This window comes from Tamandua tetradactyla, chromosome 2 (assembly GCF_023851605.1).
Source record: "Tamandua tetradactyla isolate mTamTet1 chromosome 2, mTamTet1.pri, whole genome shotgun sequence".
Classification (NCBI taxonomy): Eukaryota; Metazoa; Chordata; class Mammalia; order Pilosa; family Myrmecophagidae; genus Tamandua; species Tamandua tetradactyla.
In genome coordinates this window covers 101001538-101023791 of record NC_135328.1, presented here as the reverse complement: position 1 = coordinate 101023791, position 22254 = coordinate 101001538, and the positions used below count along the sequence as shown (strand labels likewise).

At 38.8% G+C, this 22254-nt stretch overlaps 1 protein-coding gene across 3 annotated transcripts in view; it reads left to right on the top strand.

Moving 5' to 3' along the window:
* The first annotated feature begins 958 nt into the window (after nucleotides 1–958).
* Nucleotides 959–22254, top strand: part of TRPM3 (transient receptor potential cation channel subfamily M member 3) — a 288107-nt gene continuing 266811 nt past the window's right edge. For all 3 annotated transcript variants that reach the window (XM_077148418.1, XM_077148417.1, XM_077148416.1), the window contains exons 1-3: nucleotides 959–1067; nucleotides 15937–16150; nucleotides 19311–19435. In XM_077148418.1, the coding sequence (XP_077004533.1) occupies nucleotides 1065–1067; nucleotides 15937–16150; nucleotides 19311–19435 (342 nt within the window). In that variant the 5' untranslated portion in view covers nucleotides 959–1064. The remainder of the gene's footprint in view (nucleotides 1068–15936; nucleotides 16151–19310; nucleotides 19436–22254) is intronic.

Genomic DNA, 22254 nt, shown 5'->3' with positions numbered 1-22254 from the left:
CTCCCTAAACATCAGCAACATATAAGGTGGGAAGCATTTGAGACAAAATAACCCACACATGTCTGGAAAAGCCTTTAGGAACAGGCAATATGACAAAGCAGTTTGAAATATAGGCTACGGAGGCATATAGGCCAGTTGTGCAACATTTAGCAAGTGGCCGCAACCTCAGAATTTCATCCATGAAGTGTGGCAATAACACCTGGGTGCATTGTCTTTAATAACAGTAACTATGCATTGGGCTATTATTACTAACAATAGTAGTAGTCATGTGTGAAGGACATTTTCTTGGCATCTCGTGAATAATATTTTTGTCTCTTCAAGAACACTTAAGTCTGCCGATTTTTTATTCTAAATATTGGATATTTGACAGTTAAGTGTCAGTTTGCAGAAGACCAGTTCGTTTGTGACTCACATAGAAGCAAGGTCCCTTATTTAAATGTGCCTGTTAAAATCCTTCCCTCAATACTGTTCAGTGTCCTGTGTGTAAGATTTGAGAGATGGGAGGAGTGAGAAGTAGAAAAATATAAAGAACTTGTGTTTGCATGTGTCCAATCGTGAGCAATATGGCAGGATTGGAAAGGAGTGGTTAGAGCAAGGCAAGAGACATGTTACAGCTTATATGGCTCAAGGAAAATGTGGGGGTGGGTGGGGAGAGGTGCTGGGAAAAAAAGAAGATATATATATATATATCAAAGAAATCCTGAACTCACAATTCCCCTGATCCATTCACGTTATCCAATTCCATCTGAGATTTGACTGCAGTGAGTCACTATGGAGCATCCATTTCTCCAGCAGTTTGTCTTAAGTGTACATTCCAGTACTGCCTAATAAAAGGGGGTCACGTCGACTCCTTCTGTTGCAGGTGCTGCTGTGGCCGTCTAATAGGCCAGCATGTCGGCCTCACTCCCAGTATCTCCGTTCTTCAGAATGAGAAAAATGAAAGTCGGCTTTCCCGAAATGACATTCAGTCTGAGAAGTGGTCCATCAGCAAGCACACTCAGCTCAGCCCAACTGACGCTTTTGGGACCATTGAGTTCCAAGGAGGCGGCCATTCCAACAAAGCCATGGTAACCGGAAAGCCATAAAGTGACTTTTTGAGTCCTGCGAAGGAGTAGTTAAGGTTTGGGGGTGAAACCCAACTCTGCCACTTTTCTTCTACTTACTTTTTTCCCCCCATGTCTTAGCTCTTTATTTATAAGATAGGGGGGAGGGGAAGCCTTCCTTCCAGGATTTCTGTGATTATTAACAGGAGATGACTAACATCACGAATTACTAACAATATCATTAACATCATATTATGATAAATAATTAATAATAACAAATAATTTTATATAGTTATCTGCTGTTTATTATGCTACTTTCTGGGTTTTATTCATGGACATTTTTCTAATTCCTCTTCCCCCCCCCTTTGGTGAAAAATATGTTATCTTTAGGTTTCTGTTTTGTTCTGTTGGTAATTACCATTTTTCAATTCAAGGTGAAAATGAGTATCCCAGACTTTATCCTTTCCTTTTCTAACAGAGGCTTGCCATTCTAATTGAGTGCTTTTTCTCCAAGTTTCTATGTTCAGTAATATTCTCAGTAGAAGATTCCATATGAAAGAAGCTTTTTTGAAGGTGGTTTTAGGAAACATCCATTTTAGTTCTAAATTTCATTTTCATGATGAACCACTCCCTACTTGGCTGACAGATTTTGCTAGCATCTGCTTGGAAGTTTTGAAAATGGTGTATTCTAATAAGCTTGTTTCTGTTAAAAGAGAGATAGCCTTAGTAAAGGTGGAGCAGTGGCTGGACATAGCTGTTCTGAGGCATGCCACAGAGTTTTCTGAATTTGGAGAAGCATTCTGTGAAATACAAGGTGAGGTTTCCTCACACTAGTCAGTCTTATGTATAATAAAGCATCCTCTTCCTTCCTTTCTCTTCCCTTCCCTTCCCTTACTCTCTTTCTCTCACACTGTGGTATTTTCTTCACCAAGAATGGCTGACTAGACTATTTCTACAGTTCTTTCAGAAGAAAATTCATTTTGACTATATATTAAATTAAAACTAATTTTGAGCTCTATATTAGGAAAGAAGAGCTGTTGTGACCCCCAGCAGCTCCTGGGAAAACAAAGTTAGTCTTGGCCTATAGGGAACAAAGACAAATAGAGATCTGGCAACTTCCTCATCCGCTTTAGGGAAGAATTCAAAGCCACAAGAGATCAAATTAAGGTTTCCCAAGTGAGTGCAGTTCCCATTCGCAGTAAGAGATTGATCCGTATACACTGTCGATCCTTTGAAACCGTGGGTTAAAAGTCATTCAAGCTCTTCCTATAAGACCAATACAATGAATGAGGAAGTAGCTTACTGGGCAATAGTAATCATTATAGAGGGAAACCCAGTGCCCTCAGGGAAGGCTTGCACAGCGCTGGCAAGCATCGTGCCCTGAGCTCTGCAGGCGTGTTGTAAGCACCCAGACATCATTTTCATTGTTAACATTCAGGGTCTGTCTAATATGAAGCAGGAATATACTTGTATGTAGATGCATCCCTACAAAGTTGTCACCATAGGGTGCTCTTATTGTCATTGTGCTATGATGGCCCAGAACATGTTTTGATCTGCCTTTTGAGGACTGTTTCAGAAAGTTTATAGGTCTGACTCTTTAGCTTACTGGTTAAACACAGACTCTGAAATTTCATTACTAAGTTTAAATCCTAACTCTGTCACTTATTGGCTATGTGGCTTTATCTGGTTTACTTAACCTCCCTGTGCCTCAGTTTCCTCACCAGCAAAATGGGAACAGTGATTCCTATCTCATAGGGCAATCTCAAGGATGAAATGAGTGAATATATACCAAGTGTTTAGAACAGTGTCTGGGGTTGAAGCTAAACAAGCATTTGTTTTTATTGTTATTTCTGCAAAGCATTCACTTACTATAGCTAAGCTGGAGATTTTGTCATCAGTTAAAATAAAATGCATGAATTTGCAGTCCTTCAGAACTAGATCTAAACCCTCACACTCTCACTGTATAGCTAAGAAGTCTTAGTTAAATCATTTAACTTAGTTGAGCTCTACATTTTCTTATGCCTCAAGTAGGCATGGTTGCCTTATTCGTGTTTATGAAGATTAGAGAGAAGATAAAAAGTATCTGATACATAGCTAGTGTTCTATGCATTTATGAAAATAATAGCTATTTTTGAATATATAGTAATGGAACAATGAAGCAGTTTCCTTTACTTTCTGAGGGCCCAAAGATGTGTTGGAATATTTCTAAGAGAAGTTAGACATTAGGAGTGAGATACAGGAGTACCTGGCTACATAAGCCAGCAACCTATTGCCCTAATCTATTTAACAGCATCAGTGCCAAGTCCTAGCAGAAGGCTAGTCCCGGGGATACCAGTCCATCATGTTTACTTGTGGATATATGTGTAAAGTGCCATATCACACCACCATGACTCCCACATTTACTGATTCTGCTTCACCTGTTCATTCCAGCTAAACAGAAAGCAAGACCCCATTCCCTGGTGTCCTCTCCACTTTATTCCATGTAAACCTCAACAATCAGCTACTGTGGACTTGACACTCATGCCTTTTATGTGGACAAAGCCAGGGTCACTTCTTGTTATACAATTTTCCCCTACCTGAGATTTTTTTCCCTCCTGAAAAATTCTAGTAAAATTAAGAGAGACTGTAAGAATCCCAGAGACTGAAATGCCAAGTGAGATTTTTAGAATGTGTGTCCTTCAAAGTATTAATCATAATACTCTTGAAATTGCTTTCAGAGACTGTAGAAATAATAATGATAATCTTAATAATAATAGCAGCTAAAATTTATGGTACTGGTAAGCACTGTGCCAAGTACTTTAAGTCATTTCATCAAATGTTTTGACAGTAATACTATTTTTCCTATACAACAGACCAATGAACTGAGACCCAGAAAACTTAGGTAACTTACCCCACACAATACAGCAAATATATGATATATACATATATTACAATATTTGGCAGTGGAAGGAAAGGCTCTTAGAGGCAGAAAGAGCTTCCACTCTTGGAGACATATGGAGCCTCAGCTTTGACAGCCCTCCTTTGGCCTCATGTGACTCTACTGAGCCCCAGAGCTGTCTGGTGGTAATTGGATTAGACAAAGTCAACTACATGATTTGTGGAGCCCAGAGTGAAATGAAAACATGGGGTCCTGGTGGGGGCAGGGAAATCAATCTCCCCTTTCACAACTTAGCCGCCCCAGCTAAGGGATCGCACCTCACCAGCTTGTCATCCAGGTTGGACAGGAGTTCCCTGCAAGTCACCCACCAAACTCACCATGACACTGGCAGCCCAAGGCAGGGCAGCCGCTACCTTGCTGTGTCCTGAAATGCTGCAGAACACACCCCTGACCCCGACCCTCCTCCTGCCCACACCCAGGGCCCCCGCCATGGAGGAGGAGGATGGTGGACCACAACCCTTCACTGCCCTGGGTCGGGACAGGGAGGAGGAGTCTGGGCTGAACAGGGTACCAGAGATGGGAGCAGGTGAAGAGAACCAGCCCCAGGAGGCAGCGGTGGCAGGACCAGTGTGAGCCAGGCCCCAAGCCCTTGGCAGATGCGTCATTGTCCCATCAGACTTCACTTATGATCACATACTCAAAGATACAGTTATGAAGAGTTTCCAGGCTGCAAGAGCTTTATGCCCCGAACCTGGGACCCTTCTGAGCTGTTCAACAGCTCTGAGGTTAGGTTTCGGTTGTCCTAGAGTCTCGACTAGTCACTGACGATGGGAAATCTTTCTTACTGAATCTCATCAGCCAAAGGATGACCAGTTTTCCTTCTTATTATAAGCAAGTAGCTAATAGGTGGGAGTCTTGGCTATTCATCCAGACACAAATGAACATTATGTCGACTTTGAAAAGTTGTCCTTGAATTGTTCTGATTCCTCTGTCTTGATAAAGGGGTGACACTCTCCATAGGTCAGAGGTTGCATTTTATCGTGCAATTTTGTGCCAACCTGTGCCCTCTTTACCTGTCAGCCTCTCCAACTAACCAACTTGCAATTTGGACAAAGGGAAAGTCAGCCACCTCTGCCTGTTAAAGTGTGCCAGTCTTTAGATGGAGAAAACATAGTTAATAATTCACCAGGATTTAAGTCAGACGTGGACTAGCTTATTATGCCTTTGATCCCCTGTTCCTAAACAAGAATATTTGAAAATTAAAGTGATTTTTAACAAAATGGTGAAATAATTCTTTAGAGAGAGAAGGGTAGATTGACTAACTTTTACTAAGTATATACATATGATATAATACTAACTTTTTCCTTCAAGATGGCCCAAGATGAAGCTCTCTTATCTTCAAAAACCTAATGTGGTCTGGACACAATGTGAGGGAAAGTCAGTGGGAGTTTGGGTAGAAGATACAGTTAGAGAAAAGAGAATCATTGTCATATCTTTGCTTAGGAACACTGTGTATATAACCACAGAGGGAGGCAGTAGGGCAGGACCTCATAGAAGTTTAGCGACCACAGGAACTTGAGGGATGGAACATCTGATAGAGTGTTTCTCAACCTGGATACTCAGAATAGCCTGCGGGGCAAATACCCACAGCCAGGACTCACATCCAGAGAGTCTCTTCGTTGGTCTGGGATAGAACCTGAGTGTCTGAATTTTTACTGTTACAACCAGACTTGAAAAATATTTAATTAATCCCAGTCCCTCTACCTGTTTCCTAGATGAGGCAACTGGGGTCCAAAGCTGAAGTTAAAAATTATTTTCTCGAAGTCACACAATTATTTTAACAGCAAAGATAGTTCTGGAACCCAGGCTCCTCAAAGCTCCCTCTCAGTTCTATTTCTTCTATATCCCATCTCCCTACATGCCACAGCCTGTAGTAGATGTTTTGTTTGGGAAGATAGACATAAGCAATTGAAAAGAAGCTAATTACTATATTGTTTCTGGCTCTTTTTTGTTTGTTTGTTTTCGGCATGGGCAGTCTCTGGGAATCAAACCCGGGTGTCCGGCTCAGCAGGCAAGAATTTTTGCCATTGAGCCACCATTGTACCACCTTCTGGCTCTTTTTATAAGGATTTTGAGCATTTTTATGGAATGAACTATAAAATCACCGTTATTTGATGAAGGAAATTAAACTCAAAAGATCTTCCGAGTACTTTTCAGTATCTTGGCCTCAATTCCCAAGCTTGACATACATACCCCAGTGAAATAGCAATGAAATCCATCTCTCCCTCACATTACAGAGAGAGAAACTGTGATAGAGAAAAGGGACATTATCATCCGACAATGAGAAAAGGATTCCGATTCCCTTCTTTTCTCAACACCAAGCCCCCTGCAGCCAGATTGTATGGCCAACACGCCATTCCTGGGCCAGCACAGGGCCTGGTGGTTCATTCAGATGCTTCATAAACGTCAGAACAGAGGGACCAACAAAGAAGGTGTCAAAGTTTTCTGCCTTAGGCATGGTTTTGCTGGGGAGGATTCCAGGTAATTCTTGAAAAACTACTTTAAAATGCAACAAGAAGATGCCCCATCAGCAGACATGACGTCATTACTCAAAGACTTTTTATCTGGGGCTAAAGCCGTAGATTATTTAGAAAAGAAAGCCGTGCTGGGCTTGATTACAGATAGAGTCTTATTTGCTTACGAATCAGCTCTCCAAATTAATTCTGAGCAGGCATGAGGACCAAGTAAGGATTGTATTTAAACCTCTCAAGTCACCGACATAATCCTCTTCAGGTTTTCCCTTGCTCTTCCCTCTGCTTCTTAGATCAGGTGGAGCCCCTTGTTTTTTTGTTTTTGTTTTTGTTTTTGTTTTTCATGTAAACCAATAATTATTTATAACATTTCACACTTAAAGCTTCAGCTATTGAGTCTGCCAGGAGGAAAGCCTTATTCTCTCAGCATTGCAAGGGGATGGGGGAGCACAAAGGGAATGGAGAGTGTCGGCAGCATGGCACCTACAGCCTGACACTCTTAAAATGCCTTGGGATTGAACTTGAAGTTTTTAAAAAGAATTGTCTTTCTTTGCATTAGTGCAAATTTGATCCAGGAACCACCATTGGCTGACACATGTCAATAAGAAATTAAATGAATTCCACTTCCCCCAAAATTAGTCAAGCGCTAGACTCTGGCCAACCAAGCAGCTTTACGTGCACATGGTAAGGTTTGGGGGAAGTTTTTGTAATTGCCGCCATTGATTTCCAGTTTTCACATTCCAGTCTGTAGGTCAGTGAAGCCTTTCTGAAACTGAGAATAAAATTAGAATTTATCACTTTTATTTCTGATTCTAATCATAGACTTATAAAGAAAAGGAAGCGTCAACCCCTCTTTCAAGAAACCACCCTGTCTCCTTGCCTCCAAAATATCTGACCCTAAATGATTCTATTTTGGCAGAAAATTCATAGAGTATTGCCCCCCCACACCCCCACCCCCGCCGCTGCCCCGGTGACCTGTTCATATGCTCAATAAATTTTTGTTATTTTCAAACATTTAGTTTTGGCTTCTCAGAACTCATCAACTGGAAGTACCTGATATCTAACCCTGGGGAATCACAAATACAATACAGAATAAATTACAATGATGCTTTCACTTTCACAGTTCTGTAGGTCTTCAAACTAGAAATCCAATAGCAATGACACCTCACATTTGCATTCCAAATATTTTCTTTTAAAGGGGGCTTTTACCTCTATTAAGCATTAAGCTCACTGTAAAACAAAAGCCACTGTGGACTTGCAGAGCTGATATCGGCAAAATTGTCTTAGTCTATATAACATATTCTGCCTGCCCACAAATTTAATTTAATATGCCCACTTAAAACCTGACCACAAAGAGTTAGAAAATGAAATGATACTTGTCACATTTTTCAACAAAAAGGAAACTGGCTTGGAAGAAAGACATTAAAAATAATGTTAAAATTGATTTACCAACACTAGTTCCATTATTCAGAAAAGTATTACTTACAAATGCACAGTCATTATTTCCAAGAATTAAAGATGGCTTTACAGTATGAGGAGAAGAGTCATCATTTAACATCTCCAGCGTGTAGCCAGAGTTATTGTTCGGTAGTGCTTTTACATTTTTATTAAACATTTTCATTAAGATGGCTGGGCCAAGTTACGGGGGTAAATACTTAGGGCTAAAGAGGTGACTGATTAATTATCAGAGTCAAATCACTCCACAAAAACTTAATCTCAGAATACCAAATAAAGAAATATATATAGATTTTTCTTTAAATTAAATGACTCCAACTTGTTCTAAGTGGTGATGCTTGCTTCCCCATCCCCCAGCTTTTGCTTACTTGTTAGGAATGCAAAGGATAGCTTCTGGTTTGTGACACCTCAGTGGTCTCCAAGTTTCATCCAGAGTGAGGCCATCATAAAATCGAATTCTTGTTTTGATAATAAGGGGTAACATTTCTAATGACAAAGTGATAAAAGTGGGTTTAATAAACCCTGTAGCATACCCACCTGCTATTAAAAAAAAAAAAAAAAGAGCATTCTGGAGATGCTCCTCTGACTTTCATTAGCACATTGTACAGGTTTCCTCCTGCCAGGCAGGGGGCTGATGATAGAAAAGGAAAAGGACAGATAATCCCAGGAATGGGTCGGTTATGTGAGCTCAGTTTATGTCTGAATTTCATAAATTAGGGAGCTAAGGATCTATGGGTCAAGAGTAGGTTTGACAGCCCAGAGCAGTAGTAGCATATTTGTCTTGTGGAGGTACTTTTTTAAAGATAACCACCTACTCCAGTCACTCCCCAAATAACTCAGACATGAGAACAAAGGGCTGTTTTGGAGGCAGGCTAATTAAAGAGCTAACAGCCTGTTACTTGGATCTTGTTGCATGCAGGACTCATTTATAAGATAGGTGCTTGTGACCTTTATGCAATTTACAGTTTGGGGGTTATCTGCATACCAAGCCTGACTGGTATTGATTTGCTCCTCACAGTGTCTTGTGAAGTGGCCAGGATCACCCCCATTGCCAGAAGAAGATGCTCAGATTGGCCTAATGACCTACAGTGCTAGCATTGGAAGCTGATGTAGACAACTGGGCAGCCCATACATGGGAGCACACATCACCACATCAGAGTAATGACCAGCTGACCAAATTTAATATGTGCACTAGGAAGATCTCTCATTATTTATAAGATAATCTCTTAGCAATTAGTGGGGCCACAAGTGGACAGTCAAAGTTGCTCATCTTGAAACTAAAATGCTTCCTAATTTTGAATCATATCGACCATTTGGCAAGACTTGATTAATTGCTCTGGGCACAACAGTTTATGGCCGTGAAGCTACTGAGTCAGCATGAATTAACTGGTACATTTGAAACCTTACTATATAACCTGATTTTTATGGATATAAGAATATAACTTAAACATCGAAATCTTCAGATAATTTCCAAGTATCATTTTAGCCCTTCATTGTAATTGGCCTTTTTCATTTACTTCAGTTGCTAAATAAGAACGACCAAAAAAAGAAAAACAGCAGTAATTTGATTACCTTATAAATATGCCCTTTATTTTATACTGTCTTTTGTTCTGTAAGAGAAGGGCTCAATAAATTTCCGATAATGGGCAACATCTAAAAACCATGACCACCCAGTATTTGTGTTATTTACCAGCTTGAGATAATCAACTGTGGTTGATTGTTAATAGTCATATATTCCTTTGTATAAGAATTAGTCCTGGTTAAAAGGGGCTGGAGAGTGGAGACACATTGCATAGCCTTTCAGTGGCTGCACTTTCATATTTACTGTGATCTGAAAAATTCTTCCAATATTTCTTTAATTCTTCTCTTTGATTTTCATGTGAAATATTCAGTGCTATCTTTTTTCTCTGGCCCAATGACAAATACGAGGCATACAAATTGGAACCTTTGATAAGGGGAAGATATTCTAATGATTGCTATTCATGTGGTTTTGGGGGAGCTGATTAGAAAGGGAGATTCTCAAGCCCAGACCTAGTGAATCAGAAGCCTGCATTTCACAAAGTCTCCAGGGAATCACATCCACATTTAAGTGTGAGAGGCACAGCCCAACCCAATGCCTCCATTGTGACAACAGTTTTAATCGTGAATTAAATCAACTATTAATTATTGGGTAACTGCTCTGAGATCTTGTTCCCAGTCAATCACCTCCTCTGCATCTCAGGTCCTCATCCGTAAAGCAAACGAATGGCATTAGGTGAACGCTAAGTTCCCATGATTGCTAGAATATTTCTAAGCTCCCTTCCATGATTGTTGCTCCTACTTGGCCAGTGCTGAATGGGTTTCCAAAAATGTCATCAGATCAGACTTGGCCCTCTGCTCATGGACCTTGCAACCTGGGGGAAATAAACTGACACATAGGAGAAACAACCAGAGAAAATATCAGACTGGCTGTGATTGAATCATATGGTAACAGCAGGAACTTGCATTCTCAGGAAGTCTTTTTGGATGAAACAAAAGCCTTTGAAAGATGAGAATGATTTATGTGGATGAAAGGGAAGGATGTGCATTTTCTAGGACTTGGCAAATAGCATGAACCAAAGGAAGAGAGAAGTGGGAGAAAGTGGAAAATGACAGCCAGGATGGGGAGTTTACATATGATCTAAAGATTTGAATTGAGAAATATGATCCAAAAGGAATTGGCAAAACAAGTCTGGCTGCTGGTGTCTCTTAGAGAGCACAGGCTTAGGGAAGCCATTTAGGAAACTGATGCAATTATCCAAGCTGACATCCTAGTAAGGACAATCTATTTTTAAAATGGCAACTGGAGGAATAGAGGGAAAGGGCTGGCTGAAGACACCATTTTGCAAAAGAGACCAATAGACCTTGGAGATTGACTGGATGAAAAGTAAGGGACGGAAGGCATTTATATCTTTGATGTCAAGAGCAAGGGCTCCGAGTCAGACAGACAAGAGCGTGTGAATTCCATCAGGACCACATCCCGGCAGTGCGAACTTGAGAACATGATGGGCCCTTTCTCTCACCTGTCTGTAAAGCGTGGATGAAACCAGCTTCCTCACAGGGCTGTTAGAAGGAGTGCATGAAATGAAAGCGTGTATATACTTGGAACTCAGTAGATAGACAGGGTCTCTGTTTTCTGCTTATTTGTGGTGGTTGTTTTCTCAGAGTTAAGAAATTGTGTACAGAGAGAAATACGTGAAGAGAGCCCACAAGCAGTTCCAAGGGCCTCTGTTTCTTCATCTGTAAAATGAGGTGCTGGGAACTAGACGATCTCTAAGGTCATTCACTCATTCACCCACTCAGTCACTTATTAACTGAATAATAAGCATTCCATGATAATGAACGGGGCTTTTCTTAGCTTTTTAACCAGGAAAAGGATAGGTCAGTTCAAGAGGAATTTCAGCATATTTAGTAGATTTGTTGGTCATATTCCAGACAACTTCTCAACATGATCAATAAATAGCTTACTTTGTTTCTTACTGTTAAGTTTTAAGTGTAGCTTCAGAAGCCCCCAAATGAATTATTTACTGAGCAAATTGCCAAATGCATTTGGATTATTATTACTAATTAGAATGAATAATTAACTCCATAATATGTTATTTAACTAAGAGAAGCTTGCTGAAAGTACTACACAATGTCTGTAGTGACTTAATATAAATAGTACCCTCTCACATACCAGGTGAGCTAATAATATATTCATATTGCTCCCAGATACCAACTATGGCTCTGAATCTCATATTATTTACCTGGTTAAATGAAATATACAGCTGGGGATGTTACATGGGGAATATATTGAAGCTCAAAGAGCTACAATTGCAATGTCTTTTCTTGTTGCTCAAAACATTATACTGTTGGGTGGTGCAACAGTGGCTCAGTGGCAGAATCCTCACCTGCCATGCCGGAGACCTGGGCTCAATTCCCAGAGCCTGCCCATGCAAAACAAAAACAAACATACTTTTCTCATTAATGTGCTTTCTAATCATTGAAACAACATCCATATAATCCTTCAGAAATGTTAGAAACTACTCTCTAGGTTTGGGAGGGAAAAGATAAATTTAGGAGTATCTTTACACTTTAGTTGCATTACTATATTTAAGAAAATTATAATTTGTAGCTCATCTTTGGAAAATACAGGTTCTTGTGTAGTTATTTTTGGAGGAATAGGAGAGTGAGATATTTAAGTGGGTAAATAAGAGAACAGTTACTTGAAAAGCATTTTAATATTTGTCACATCAAACATTGTTGGTTTGAATTGGATTCCCAATTCTAGTTTATTTCGCTAAATAGTAGCCCTTCCTGGAATTAGACAAATGATATAATAAACATTTTAGCCCTCTTTATCTGGGTATTTTACTTCTAAAGAGTCACTCAATGGTTATAATAAAGGAGCTTTTATATAAGAAATACTTAAGCTTGTCTACACTACTGCAATACCCTCCACCAATCCCCAGGCTCCTTGCATAGCACAAAAGTACACATTGTTGTTGAGAATTTCTGTTGATAAGTATCTGAAAGTCCTTGACATCTCCACCGTGAGAGAAAGAAAGAAAGTGAGAGAGTTTGTGCATAAAATATACTATTTTTTAATATTGTAAACTCTAAAATTGTTAAATTCAGTTGATACCATGTATTTAGCTGAAATTGCAAACATTTACTCTTTCCATTCTGGAATTGTTTTTTTGCTAGGCAGATCAAATCAATATAGAACCAGCTATATTGTATTCCAACATTCCTTTAGATTTCTGGTATGTCGTATAAAATACTTTAACTCATTGGTATTTCTTGATGTTGTAGTTTATTTTATCAAATTTCTCACATAATTTCTGTTTGTTTAACTATTTTAGTTAAATATATTTTATCAAAGAAATAGATTTATAATTTTTGAGATATTACAACAATGGGATCTCTCAGATCTAAAAAATATGGTATAAATTGGCATTTCTTGGATATTATTTATATGTCCAAAATAATATGTTTGTATGATTACGTGCTGTTCTATCCTTTTTTGTGGTTATACTACTTTAACATTACTATTTTACAAATTCTAAAGCTAATTAATATCTTTTCTCTGCCATACAACCTACAGACTTTACACTGTAATAACTTTGATTACTACCCACCAGTTTACATGCTATTATTGTCAAATGTTTTAGTTCCATCACTTTCCCCATAAATTAAGCATTATTATTATCATTTTATATTATGCAGCCAATGCCTTTTTACTTTACCATATATTTCCTAATATCTTTTTTTGCCATTCTTTCTTGAGTCCCAGATCATCCATTTGGTGCTACGTCCCTTCTGCCTGCTGTATATACTTTAAAATTTCCTTCATTGAGTCTGCTAGAGGTAAAACTCTCTCAGGTTAGGTAGTCAAAATATCTATCTTTTGCTCCTTTTTTTTTTTTTCTTTGCATGGGCAGTCTCCGGAAATCAAACCGGGGTCTCCAGCATGGCAGGCGAGAATTCTGCCACTGAGCCACTGTTGCACTGCTCTGCTCTCATTTTTGAAAGATAATTTTGCTGCAAGAGAGTTGTAAACTGACAGAAAATGTCTCTCAGCACATTAAAGATATTGACTTCTGGTGTCTACTATTGATGGTGAAGAATAGGCCTTTCTTTAAAAGAGATGCATCTCTTTTTGTCTATCTGCTTTTAAGGATTTTTCCCCTTTGGTGTTCTCTATGCTTGGCCTTTGAGTGGAGATCCTTTTTATTTATCCTGCTTATGATTCATTGAGCTCCCCGGATTTGAGGATTGATATATTTCAACAACTCTGAGACATTCCCAGCCAATAGCGCTTCAAGTATTTCCTCTTCCCCACTCTCTTTTTTATATTTCTATCCAGGTTCTTAAATTTTCCTTTATGTTTTCACTTTCTTTGTCTTTCGAGGCTGCATCTGAATCTCTGAATTCTCTGAGTCTCTCTTTAGTCTGTCTGATCTGTAGTTTAATTTATCCATTGAATTTTGCACCTAAATTATTACGTTTTAATTTTTTATAAGTTCTATTTGATTCATTTTCAAATGTATATGGTCATTCCCTATAATCTCTTGTTCCTTGATCACATATGCAATTTTCTCACTTGTATTTTTTGAACACGTTAAATATAGATGTTTTATGTTGTGTCAGACTATTTCAATACTTTTGAGGTCTTAATCTGCTATTGTTTCTATTGGTTCTCATTCATGCTATTTTATTTCATAGTGTAAAGTGTAATTTTTTTTCACTATGAAAAGCATATCTTTTGATGAGAATTCTTTAGGACCTGGGTTGATGATACATTCCATCACAGAGAATTTACAAGCTTCTCCTGTCATCTGGGGGCACTCCTCAGCCAGAATCACTTTACATTAACTCCTCTGCTTAATATTTTTCAAACCACATTGATCATCTAAATGTGGACCAAACACCAGTTTGAGGGCCTACTGGGTTTATAGGAACTAGGGAAAATCGCTTTTCATTCACCCATAGCCAAAATTGAATCAGGCAAGTTCCTTGCTCTCTTTTTCTGTGCATCAGACTAATGTATATTTTCACCCTTATACTTGAGGAGTGAGCCCTTAGAAGTGTCCCAGCTTTTAATAGGGAGTTCCCTGTGAAACTTCCCCATAATGCAGAAAGCCATTAAAGCAGGTGTTTCAGCTGTCCAGGGATTCTAAGGAACCCTGAGCTCATGTACCTCCAGAGGTAAGAGCTCCCACATTGTTTACAAGTCTGAATTTTCCTTTTTTGTGTGCCATCTCAACAATGCATTTCAAGAGGCATTCAAATATATTTTCCCAGGATTTCAGTTGTTTCCAGCTAGAAATGGAAGTCTTTATATAATTATATTGAGACCTAAATAAGTATTTATATGCTAATATATATCTTTTATCAAGGTATGTGTTTATAGGTTTCATTCATTTATACTTATCATGACTTTATTTCCAATTGCACCTGGTAATTCCTTGATGTGTGCTTTAAACTTAGATTTTTCAATTATTCTGAATTATTGGCATGCCTATTGTCACTCATCTTCTTTAAAAGATAAAGCATTTGCTGTGCAGTTATCATAGATTTAAGTAAATATAATCAGCCACTATTTTATTATAAAATTCTGATTGCATTATGTAAATGTTAGGATCTTTCAGAACCTCTGAAAAAAGTAGATCACAGAAACAGCTGTATCTGGGTCTAATTGGTCTTAAAGCAGGTGTTTCAGCTGTCCAGGGATTCTAAGGAACCCTGAGCTCATGTACCTCCAGAGGTAAGAGCTCCCACATTGTTTACAAGTCTGAATTTTCCTTTTTTGTGTGCCATCTCAACAATGCATTTCAAGAGGCATACTTGAGGGCTCACTCCTCAAGTATAAGGGTGAAAATATACATTAGTCTGATGCACAGAAAAAGAGAGCAAGGAACTTGCCTGATTCAATTTTGGCTATGGGTGAATGAAAAGCGATTTTCCCTAGTTCCTATAAACCCAGTAGGCCCTCAAACTGGTGTTTGGTCCACATTTAGATGATCAAAGGGATGTTGAAAATACTAGAAATATTTGAACAGTAGCATAAATTAAAGGTTGGTTAAATATACACGTGATTTCTCTTGAACAAAAAATCCATTCCAGGAAAAGTTGTGTTTGCACTGCCTTTTAGAAAAATCAAATAACTTTAAAGTGTGTAATAATTCATAATGTCAAGAAAGCCTTTAAGAATGATGAATTCGGGTGGGCCATGGTGGCTCAGCAGGCAAGAATGCTTGTCCGCCATGCCAGAGGACCCAGGTTCGATTCCTGATGCCTGCCCATGTGAAAAAAAAAAGAATGATGAATCCCTTTGTCTAACAAAGGCTCACCTTTGTCTAAGGAAGGCTCATTTGGTAAAGCAAATGATTACCCCTTAAAAAAAAAATCCGTGTGCACATGAGACCTTTTCATAAGGTAACCTACACTTACGACTGTAGTCAGTATAGATAACCAGCCCCAACCAGCCGTGCCCCGTCCCCCTGACTGATGACCTTTCTTCTTCTAGTACGTGCGAGTGTCCTTTGATACAAAACCCGATCTCCTGCTCCACCTGATGACCAAGGAATGGCAATTGGAGCTTCCCAAGCTGCTCATTTCTGTGCACGGGGGCCTGCAGAACTTTGAGCTCCAGCCCAAACTCAAGCAAGTCTTCGGGAAAGGTCTCATCAAAGCGGCCATGACGACGGGAGCGTGGATATTCACCGGAGGGGTTAACACAGGTAATTCAGAGCTGGGCACGGAAGGGCAAGTGAGCCACGAAAACATTGTGACGGAGCTCATTTTCTCCCTAGGCTAAATATTTTTCTATTCTCCACCTCACCCCATACCCATGTGCGCTCACACTCTAATAATCCCTCTTCTCACTGATTCCTCGTCCCGACTTTATCTCTGTGAAACTGCACAGTTATTTTCTAACAGAGAAGAACTATTTAAATATAAGAAGCAGGTTGGGATGCCTAGGAGGTGACTGTACAAAATTTGCGAAGGTGATCACTGGAATTTCGCAAGATATTTTCAGCAGCCCAGGTTGTCATGTAAGCTTCGAATCTTTTTTTTTTTTTTTAAGGGATAATTTTTGCTGTGAGTGGAATTTCTTCCTCTGTTTTTTAAGCGATGCTGAGTTTGGTCCCAAACAGCTTTGATTTTTGTTAATTGTGGTTTCCATCTGGGACATAAATCTTTACAGCGAAGTCAGGGGTCTTATGTTTTTATTATTTAAGATATTTTATTAACTCACCCCTGCTCTGCACCAGTGGTAGACACACCCCACTATGAATTCCAAGCATTTTTTTTTCTACCTGCCAAATGAGTTTCTCTATTGTTATGAGGCAGGTTGTCAAATCAGTTCTTATAAGCCCACTTACGGTTAAGTGCTTCTCTGTAGAAACTTATTAATGTGCAACAGCTAATGGAATGGATGCCTGTAAATTTTTTTGACATATTTCCCCAGCCTGAGTCAGAAGTGCCAAATGGAAGTGCACAAATAATGCTGCAGTAAGTCAGTCCAAACCTGTTACAAGGCTCCAAGGCTGTATGTGTGCAGGCATTTGGAGTTAGTGGGGCATGCTGAACATAACCCTGGACCAGCTAGAGTTTTTATTCCAATTTACATAAAATGTTCAATGTTCTTTGTGTTTGAAGTTTTGATGATGTTTGAGCAAGACAAGCACTCAGAATTCTCCTAAATACCTAGAATTTGTGAACACTCAGCTCCCAACTGTGGAGGTACATTCCAGCCATGAACTCTGCAGCTTGCCCCTGCTCCCGATTCAGTTTGGAAACGGATATGATCTTAGAATGACCCGCTCTATCAGCTCTTCACTGCTGACCTTGTAGTAATCAAATATCTACTGAGCAATTTCATTCCAGTGACTGTTTGAGTTTTAGGCTCCAAGTCTGACTCTCTGCTTAGGTGGCCATCACTTGCCTGTGATGAATCAGCCTGTCGCTTTCCTGTCATAACCTGCGCCTCCTATAACGACATAAGTGATTGTAGAGGTTCTAAAGAATTCTTACCCATCTTCTATGTGGACACTTGGGACATTGTCTATTATTTTTCTTCTTTTATGAAATAGCAAAAGAGGAATGTAGGACATAAATTCTTTTGACCACAATTCATCTCTGCTTCACTCCAGGCTTAGTGTTCAGTCCATTACCCAAAGTGAGGTTTTAATGATAGGGCACTCGGGATAGGAGAGAAATGATTATAGAATTGTGGCAGTCAGAGGGAAGTGCCGTGAAGTTAGGCTGCCAAAGGAAATAGTTAACACCAATATTCACAGCTGTACTCCTTTTTTTTTCTTAACTAATAATCTCACTTAAATGATATGTAGATAAACTAGTAAGTGAAATCGGTATTCTTCCTAACCCTCCAAGCACAGTTTAACATGGGTTAGTAGTCATTTATACTACTTTATTTGGTGTTTTAAGGAGGAAAGGAGGAGCTTTCCATTCGATCTTATGGGTATATCAGAAAGAAGTTATTTACCACAAGTAGCCCTCGCCCGTGATCAAACTGCCTGGTACGTTTATGTAATTAGTTAGTAGTGAATTTGGTGCACAGTTTTGAGCCTTAACTGCATGCAGGGCCCTGTGGTTTGTGAAGACAAGTAAGATACCAGAGCTCCTACTTTCCCCTCATGGAGCTTTACTGTTAGAGGAGAATCCTCACATATCATCGTCAGTCATGGCAGAATATCTTAGGTGATATATTGAGCTATTCAAGGTATACAAACTGAAATCTTGCTCAAATAGGCGATCACATCCAACTGAGCTTTCACATGGGAGATGGCACTAGATGAGAATTTTTCCTTGAGGAATGGGTAGATTTTTATTTATTCATTTATGTTTTGCATGGGCAGGCACCGGGAATTGATCCCAGGTCCCTAGCATGGCAGGTGAGAACTCTGCCTGCTGAGCCACCGTGGCCCGCCCTGGGTTGAATTTTGATAAGTAGAAATATCTTATTTTAGAGAATGTACTTTATAATTCTTCCCCAAAAAATATCATTTGAGAGAGAGAGGTTAAAAGGTTAGAAGTTGCCTCTTCTTTTAAATGTAACAGAGGTGACGGGGAGGTTGCCCTCTTGTAACAGAGGTGAGGGGGACCTTGCCTATCGTCTTGTGAATTGCTTTTTCCCTTTTAACACTGTGATGGGTAAGGTTCTCATAGCAGAAGAGGACAATTAGAAGAATGAAGATACAAAGGTGTATGTATATCGTTTTTTATCATAAATTCTCCATGGAATATGTCCAAGTTTCCGTTAAAAGAAGTTCCACATGTCCATAAATAGGAAAACGAAGTTAAAGTTAACAAAACAGTAGGTAAAAACTACTCCATTCAAATGACCACCCTTATCCACAAACTATGGCATAGATTTAATATTATATATGATGCTTTTTTACAGGATATAGTAAAGGTCTTAGTTCCTAGACATAGCAATTCACCATGATTCAATGCAAAAAAATAATAATAAAATTTCTCTACGTTTAAAAAATTGTAGGGCAGGCCACAGTGGCTCAGCAGGCAAGAATGCTTGCCTGCCATTCCAGAGGACCAGGGTTTGATTCCCGGTGCCTGCCCATGTAAAAAAATTTGTATTTTTCTGTTTACGGACATTAGACACTTTTTTATTTTTAACATATGAATTAGGATAAGAAATGCATGGCTAGACTTCACACACAAACCTAGGACAAATTGATCTGGCATTCCAACCAGTTTATGTTCTATCCTAAATATAAGTTGTTTGTATAGAAATGTGTCAAAATTTTATGTTCAATGCATTTGCCCTTCCGTGAAATGGTTACCACCATTCCTTGAAAGCGGTAGAAAGGTAATTGCTTTACAAGACGAGATTAGCCTGTCTCTTTTTCCCCGTAGGTGTTATTCGTCATGTCGGAGACGCCTTGAAGGACCACGCTTCTAAATCTCGGGGAAAGATATGCACCATAGGGCTCGCCCCCTGGGGCATTGTGGAGAACCAGGAGGACCTGATTGGGAGAGATGTAAGTCCCGGGGCTGCCCTTTACGTCATGTTCTTTTAGAGGTTATTTCTCTTAAAGGGGATACTGAAGAATAAAGTAAAAAGTAGTGTTCTACACATGCATATTATAATACTTTTGAGTCCCCTGTCTTCCAAAGTGGAGCTCACATGAGGAGTAGCTTACTGGGAGACTAAGCAGTCTAAGCAGTTTTTGCAAAAACAACCTATGTAAACTCCATTTAAATTCTAGTGATCAAGAACCGTGCCAAGCGAAGCTGTGAGAGTAGTTCAGCGGTAGAATTCTCGCCAGCCACGCGGGAGACCCGGGTTCGATTCCCGGCCCATGCACTTCCCAAACAAACACACAAAAACTCAACAAATGGTGCTGCAATAAGGGGATACGCACATGGAGAAAGAATGAAATATGACCCCTTCCATACAGCACACAAAAAAATAAAAGTACCAGCCGTCCCAAGTAAGACTTATTAACTACCCTGTTTTTGTTTAAATCAAATAGTGGTCTGCCCTCCGCATCCAATCCTGGTACAATTACATTAGGATTAATTAACATAAACCACGTAGTATAGAGCCATGAGCACTCGTTGACTAATATATTAAACTGGGATTCTCCTGCCCTCTCCCCCTCCCAGGGCTTTAGCGTCTTTATTATTTGAGTACTCTTCACCTAGCTCTGAAGAGCTGCAGAGACAAAGATCCTTTCCATTTCAGTCTGCAGCGTCCCTGGTAGGCCTTTCTCTTGCAGAGTGCTTGGGTGGGGGGGTGGGCAGAGTAAACTTCCTACTTGCCTTCTGTGGCTACTCACAAGTCCTTCACCAAAGTCAGCAGGGAACCAGCCTCTTTCTTATTCTGACATCCATCCTATGATTTTGTCGGGTATCCAACTTTGTCCCATTTTTTTCTGAGTCCCTATCTTATTTTTAGGGGTCTCTTCCTTTTATTTTTTTTTTTTCAAACCAAAACCAGATCATTTCCAAACTCCCTTAAAGGCTTATTCTCTTTTACTGACCGCCAGACTTTTAACACTCCTCAAAATTATATTGATATGAATTGCAGCTATGCAGCAGTTCAGCTATAACAGATTGCCTTATTTTATTCGCTTTCTGCCAGTTTTAGTGGTTACTAATGTATCGTTGCTTCTCTGCATCACATCAATATGGCCCTCCCTTCCCAATCAAGCCTACCATAGTAGATTTCAAATGTGCTCAAGTAGCTTTTTCTCAAATTCCCTGAGGTCTGTTTGAGCCAAATAAAGGAAATAGGAAAAAAATCAAAAGAGTTTGGGCATTAACTGGTCTTAAACTGCTTCTTCTACTGTGTTGCAATACAATGCTACATAATATATGAAAATTTTAAAATGCAATGCAAAATAATTTGAATGAAAAATCAACTGTTGTTGAGAAAAAACAGCAAACAAAACTAAGTCCTCCACAAACTTTTTTTTGAGTGGCAAGATGTATTCATATTAATGCTTCCAAATTATGTGTGAAATGTTAATTTGCCCAGAATATGTAGGATAGCAAATAAGATATTAGTTTATTAGTATATTCTCTTAACTAAAATCTACTGGCTGTTATATATCACACACACATTGACTGCCTCAATAGCAATTCCCCAAGTGTTATGTAGACAGCACTGACTAGAAAAGTAGGTATTATTAATTTTTTCAGAGAATTTGGTACTTTTTCAGAGTATCTGGCACACTTCGTATTCTATAAAACACTGTTTTTTAACTTAGGAAATACTTGTATTAGTTTGCAAGTGGGGCTCTTAAATGGATGTTAGTAAACTAAAATAAATGAATCTTTTTAAAGAATTCAAATACTTAAAATACCCTCAACACCAAAAGCAAGCATTTAATGTAAATTATTAACGAATAGATTAATTATTTAAAACGTTGTGATGACTCAGAAGTTACTTTGAAACGTTCATAGCTGCAGGATCTCTATTGTAAATCTGAGTTGTTGTTATTCAATTTTATGTGGGTTGGGGACTATTTGGGAACTTTCTTGTTGAGATGAACTGTAGATAAGCAGAAGCTGATTATTTCTTTATTGCAGAGAAAGTAACCAAATAATCCCCTCTGTTGCTTAAGGATTTGCAGAGAATGCTGGCCCACTACCTTTTTTGTGTGTCATTTTATTTGCTTGTTTTGTTAATCCTACATAACTGCAGAAAAACAATAGTTATATTAAATTTACTTTCCTTGCTGAGTTGGAAGAATCATCCCTGGTAAATTCTTGAGATTCTTGAAGAAGAAAGCAAGAAAACTAGCTGGAATTCACTTTGTTAATAGACATTCAAAGACCCATTTTCTGAACCCTGGACTCAGAGAAATAGTTTTATTGAACAGTACAAAAGATAGGTTCTAAATATTATATGTAATTTACCCAAAGTGTAATTAATGTAGCATTTTATAAATTAAAAACTAGTTCATTGTTATATTATGTAAACCAGTATAGGTAAACAGTAAGATAGAATGATAGTGAGTCCATGATGGCAAGCAGCAGTGTATTTGAAAACAAGAACTGATTTTTCATTTTCATTTGTAAATTTGCAAGCTTATTTAAACTGTTTGGCAATTAAACATGGGAATTAGAAAAATTGGGATTTATTCTTCTGTTATTCCGGAATTTGAAAGGCTAAAAATGCATTAGGTTACATGGGAGATAATTTGCCATACAATTAGACCTATGGTCACATGAAACTATTAAATGAATATGACTCCTTAATTTGAAATGGAAGGCTTGCATAATGCAAACTAAGAATATATGTCAGGCAATTATACAGATTTGTCCAAAATAAAAAGAATGAAAAATTCAC